Source organism: Bombina bombina, chromosome 1, assembly GCF_027579735.1.
Source record: "Bombina bombina isolate aBomBom1 chromosome 1, aBomBom1.pri, whole genome shotgun sequence".
NCBI classification, from domain to species: Eukaryota; Metazoa; Chordata; class Amphibia; order Anura; family Bombinatoridae; genus Bombina; species Bombina bombina.
In genome coordinates this window covers 1,573,518,869-1,573,524,281 of record NC_069499.1, presented here as the reverse complement: position 1 = coordinate 1,573,524,281, position 5,413 = coordinate 1,573,518,869, and the positions used below count along the sequence as shown (strand labels likewise).

Sequence of the window (5,413 nt, the reverse complement as noted above, 5' to 3'; positions counted from 1 at the left end):
ACCATGGACTCAATCCCTCTGACAAGACCACCCATAGCATCTGTGAGCCCTGGGCAATACACATTTGAGGGGACCCTAAGCCCAGACAGCTTATTCACCTCCCTATGTATGGCCTACTCCATCTCAACATTCTGTGTGCCCTATATAAAGAAAACCTTTATATAACACTTTGTGATCACATAAACTAAATACAAGATTGCACCTTCTCATATCCTCACCCCTGATGACAATGTGTGGCCCCCAAAGCACAGAGCATGGGGTGGGTGCCCAGTTGCCCTGCCCCCTGATATTAAAGTGATGGCAAAGTTACCAACTTGTATAATATCAGATCCAGAATGGGAACCATATTTTAAATGGAGTTTAATGAATGCATTCTAACGAAGATACACTATAACTTACTTTTTTAATATAGTGATGAAATTGTAATACCCTGCACTCCGGCCGCCCACTTCAAAAGTAATTTATTTTGTAAACGAACAATTGTTCTCCGATCAGCGCTCTAGCCATACGGCACTCAAACCATTTGTTTTTGTGGCTAGAGCGCTGATTGGAGAACAGTTAAAAACGTTAGCTCACAAAATAAATTACTTTTGTAGTGAAAGCCGTAGCGCGGGGTATTAGAATCTCATTGCTATATTTAAAAAGTAAATTTATAGCGTAATCTTCATTAGAATCAATAGATGAAATAAAGTCAAGCTAAAATATTCTTCCCATTCCGGATCTGATTATATTAATTGGAAACTTTACCATCACTAAAGGGATATGAAACCCAGTTTTTTCAGAGCATGAGATTTTAAGCAACTTTTTAATCCTATTATCATTTTGTCTTTGTTTACTTGGTATCTTTATTTGAAAAGCAGGAATGTAAGCTTAGGAGGGGGCCTGTTTTGGTTCAGACCCTGGGTAGCGCTTTCCGATTGGTGGCTAAAGTGATGAACACTATTTTTACAGAAAATGAAACATCTTCTAATTATAAAATGGAAGACTGCATGTAAAGTGTAATTGTCTTGGAATATAACGTGCAGCAGATAAGCCCAGTAATTATCTCGCCTTTCACACACATCTTTGCTGGTGAAAATAATTATAATCTGACTACTATCTCAAACCATCCATTCACTTTCTGACTTATTTACCCTTCCTTTATTTCACCAGGTATTTATGTGATAAAGTGACAGGATTACATTTCTCTGCTTGTGCTATGTACATATGCCCACTCTATGCCCAAATGCTACATAGAAGGAGATGGTGGGAAAACTTCTCTCACACTGGCCTGAATTCACTAATAATGGAGAGGCCTCCTAGATCACAGCAATATGGAGAGCTCAGTTATGGTCTTTTGAATCTGTTGATCAGCTTAAGAAAGGATCAGAAAGGAATTTGCCGTCTCACCGAAGAGGTCTCTCAATGCTAAATGAATTCAGAACAGCATTCAGGTCATGATGCTCAATTCAATCATTGTACATTGTAGAAGCTGCAAAAACATCCGATGTCAGATAGAACCACTGGAACCATCTAGTTTCCCATATTTTGTATTAAAGGGACATTCTAGTCAAAATTGAAATGCACATAGATTAATTACATCTTTGAATAGAAAAATATGTGCAATATACATGTACTGGCAAAAATACTTCTAGTAAAATGTATGACTGATTTAGTATTAACATTTTTCTCTGCACGTGCATGTGAAGTATAGCTTGATATTCTCAAAGCACCAGAATTTTAAATACTGCAGCAGCTCAGAACACAAGTGGGTTTGTATCATGTCAGTACATAATGAATTGAGTTATTACCACATGGTACAAGCACTTTAGGCTCTCTGTATCTGAGCAAGTTCTGTGTATGAAATGCTGGTGCACCGTGCATACTTAAATACACTCTTGAAACGGCTATAGCTTTTTTTAGAAGCATTTTTGTTAATACCTGTATATTACATAAATGCTTATATTCAAAACTGAAATACATCCATGTGGATTCCAATTGTGGTTGTAATGTCCCTTTATTAAGTGTGAGTAATGCTTAGGATAATCGTATGGAAATCCCATGCATTCTTGAGAATGATTGATGTGTAGAATGCACTACTATTCCCATGTACAGATACACATGATCACTTATGGGTTACCAGCTTCTAGGGGTGACTTACAGGTCAGTGCTGTAACCATTCTTGGCAAACAGGGCAAAAACAGCTCTACAAACTCAGCCATTCAACTGGTCCAGTGCAGAGCTAGCGGCAGCATAAAATGTCATTGTTCCTGGGTGTAATATATCCGCTTCCCTGGGGATGTGATTACAGGTCTGGATAAATAGATTAATAGCTATAATGTCCCTGCTTACCTATAACCAGTACAGTAACTGGAAAAGAAGAAATGAAATGCAACTTAACACTATATTTCAATATGCAACTCCTGTGACCTGCGTAAAACTGCAGAAAGCACCTGATAGTGAAAGATTTTATGGAATTACTTTAGTGAGTAAATATGGCACATAATATACAGAAATAAATTTATGTAAACAACACATACTCATATAAAGAATATGTGTAATTGTGATATAAATCAATATGGACACAAGTTATATGCAAGTATAGATATATGTACATGTAAAGATATTCATTGGTATGAATTTTATTTTATATATATATATCTCAATACATCAACCAGGGTGCAAGCAAAAGTAATATAAAGTCCAAAAACAGGCACGCACAGCGCACTTACTGGAATTTTAAAATGTACACACAAATCTGAATAAATGTGACGTTTCTGGGATCTTACCCCTTCATCAGACAAAGTCTGCCTGTTTTTGGACTAATATACACACACCACTGAAGATATACAGAACACACATAAAATCACATATACAAATAAATGCCTTGATCAGTATTCTCTCTAGCTACCAAAGAGTTAATACTTGTTTTCCTATGGACGCTCTTTACACATCATAAAACTAAACAAAAAGTAGCATTACTGGATTAACTGTACACACATCCCTCAGGGCTCAGACAAACTGTTGTCAGCAGAGCAGGGGTTAAGCACATGTGGGTCATGAATAATGGTCACCAAAAACTCAGCAGGGAAATCTGTCAAGGGTCTCATAAAGCTTGTCCTCAGGGGACACTGCTAGCTTTTAATTTAATTGTATTACCCATACATCACTGTAAGAATGCCCCAGCTTAGCCGCAACCTGTCGCCCTTGGCACGTTTGGGACTTATGGGTAAGATATGTAGTGAAACACTTTGTAGGCTGAGAAATAACCAGTACTTATATAGGCTCTTCTGCTTAAATGGGTAGATTAGTCTGATCTGCAGCTACTGGTGTAATTATCTTCTTATAAACTGTAAACTCAGTTGTGCTTAAACAAAAACCAGATGGTGACCGGAGGGCTGGGTACTAACTGACTTAGGAGGCCTTGAATAATCAAAAGTAATGAAAGAGTTAAGCACACACCTGAATTGTATGAATTCTGAGTACTCACCTTAAACTCCACAGACAGCTGAGGGGTGTACTGCAAGGTCCAGAGCCCCTTGACCAGAGTCGCCAGTCTCTCAGTCACGGCTCCTCTGTTGGCTGTAGGGGGCTCTCCTGCTGACCTCTTGTCCACTACACCCTCATTTCCTGTAGACCTGTCCAGCTCTGCTTTGTATTGCTCCATCCCCAGGTACTCAGCAAACAGATCCGTGTTGCTCAGACACTGGACTACAGCATTCATGAAACAGGTGTTTCCATGGTTCTTCAGACCCTGCACCCCAGGAACCCTCTCCTCTGAGCTCCAGGAGAGCCTGTCCTGACACCTGGAACCTCCATGAGATTTGCCCAGATTGTTATTGCTATCACCTCCTTGGACAAACCTATAATCCTCCTGCATTGACTCCTTCCCATCACCCTGGGGGGATTTCTGCTTGAAGCCCCCATCATCATCCTCTCCATCCTGGGCACCTCTCTCAGCATCTTGCCCCAGGTGAGACAAACTGCTTAAAGTTCTCAATATCCTTTGCATGAAATTCCCAACAGACTTCAGTGACTTGTTCCTAAAGAGCTTCTTGGATCCCTGTGCCCTGTCCTTGCTCCCCATTGTCTCAGCAGCTTTGTGTTGCTCCATGGCTCTCACCTGCTTCTGATGCACCTGCTGTGGAATGTCTGATCCTACTGGTCAAGTTTAGCAGGAAGAAGGAAGCATCTGACTATTCCTGGCTCCCCTCCCTGACTGCCAGCAGCAGCAGCAGCACCGTGCCAGGCAGGTGCCCCCCATAGCTGCAGGCTGTGGCCCTACCTGAGCTAAGTGCCGGGAGCCCATTCTGTTTCCTGCTGCTCGTGCGTGAGGCGCTCGGCTCCGCCTCTTGAATCTTATTAACCCGGTTTACTTTAAAAGAAGACGAGGAGGGAACAGGCACCGAGAGAGGGAGCCAGGTCTGTGCTGCTGAGACGCTCTGCTGCTGCCGCCGCTGGTGAGGAATGGCCAAGCAGCTGACAAATTCCATTCACATTGTGTCACCCTGATAGTGTCACACGCGTCACTGTCACAGGCAGGAAGCGCTTGTGTACAATGAGTATTGTTCAGGTGGTGCTGACAGGGGCACTCACTAACATAAAGTGACTCCTGTATAGAATCCGAACAAAAAGCACCTAAAAGCTGGCACTAGAAATAGAAACAGAAAGGTGACATCAATAATATGGTTTACAGTGTCACTTTTGTCATTAGGGTGATGCTAGGTGACTTTCTGTAGGGCTAGGTGCACAGTACTGTGAATAGGAACACAAATATCAAATATACTTTAATGCAAACCAAGATTTTAGTTACAAGACTTGCTAAATTACAATAAACTTTCTAGCACTATACCTGCCTTGTCATATAAGCTGACACTCCTGTATGCCTACAGTTGTCTTCCTGACCTTTAAGGGGACAGTAGACAACTTGATAATCTTATATACAATGTTTAGTTATACATAATGAAACAACTTTGCAATATAGTTATATTATTTATTTTGCCCCCCTTTTGTATAATTTTGCTCTGAAAATTGAGCAATTTCTAATACTCAGAAATTAAAAAGCACCTGCTGTCTCCTCAAGGCTATGTAAAAATCTGTCCCTTGGATTTAAAGGGACATTCCAGTCAAAATTTAAAGTGAAGGTAAAGTTGAGCTGACTCGGTCACACAATTTTATAGATTATTAAAAATTAGCGCAACTTTAATTCATCAATTTATTATATTATTAACATAAAAGGCTGTATTTTACCTTTTAAACTGACACGGTACGTTTCTTTCCTCCGCCCGCCATTTTCTAAAAGTTATTGACAGTCTATTCCTATTCAATAACCCAATGGTCATTTTAAATACTGCAGCTGCTCAGAGCACCAGTGGGGCTTGTTTCATGTCAGCAATTTACAGACTGAGTCATGACCAGATGGTAGATAAACTTT

The 5,413-nt window shown here is 40.4% G+C and overlaps 1 protein-coding gene across 1 annotated transcript in view; it reads right to left on the bottom strand.

Annotated features, from left to right (window-relative positions):
* Positions 1-4,388, bottom strand: part of USP43 (ubiquitin specific peptidase 43) — a 267,432-nt gene extending 263,044 nt beyond the window's left edge. Inside the window, exon 1 of the mRNA XM_053710091.1 lies at positions 3,470-4,388. Within this exon, the coding sequence (XP_053566066.1) occupies positions 3,470-4,093 (624 nt within the window). The 5' untranslated portion in view covers positions 4,094-4,388. The remainder of the gene's footprint in view (positions 1-3,469) is intronic.
* Between the last annotated feature and the right edge of the window lie 1,025 nt (positions 4,389-5,413).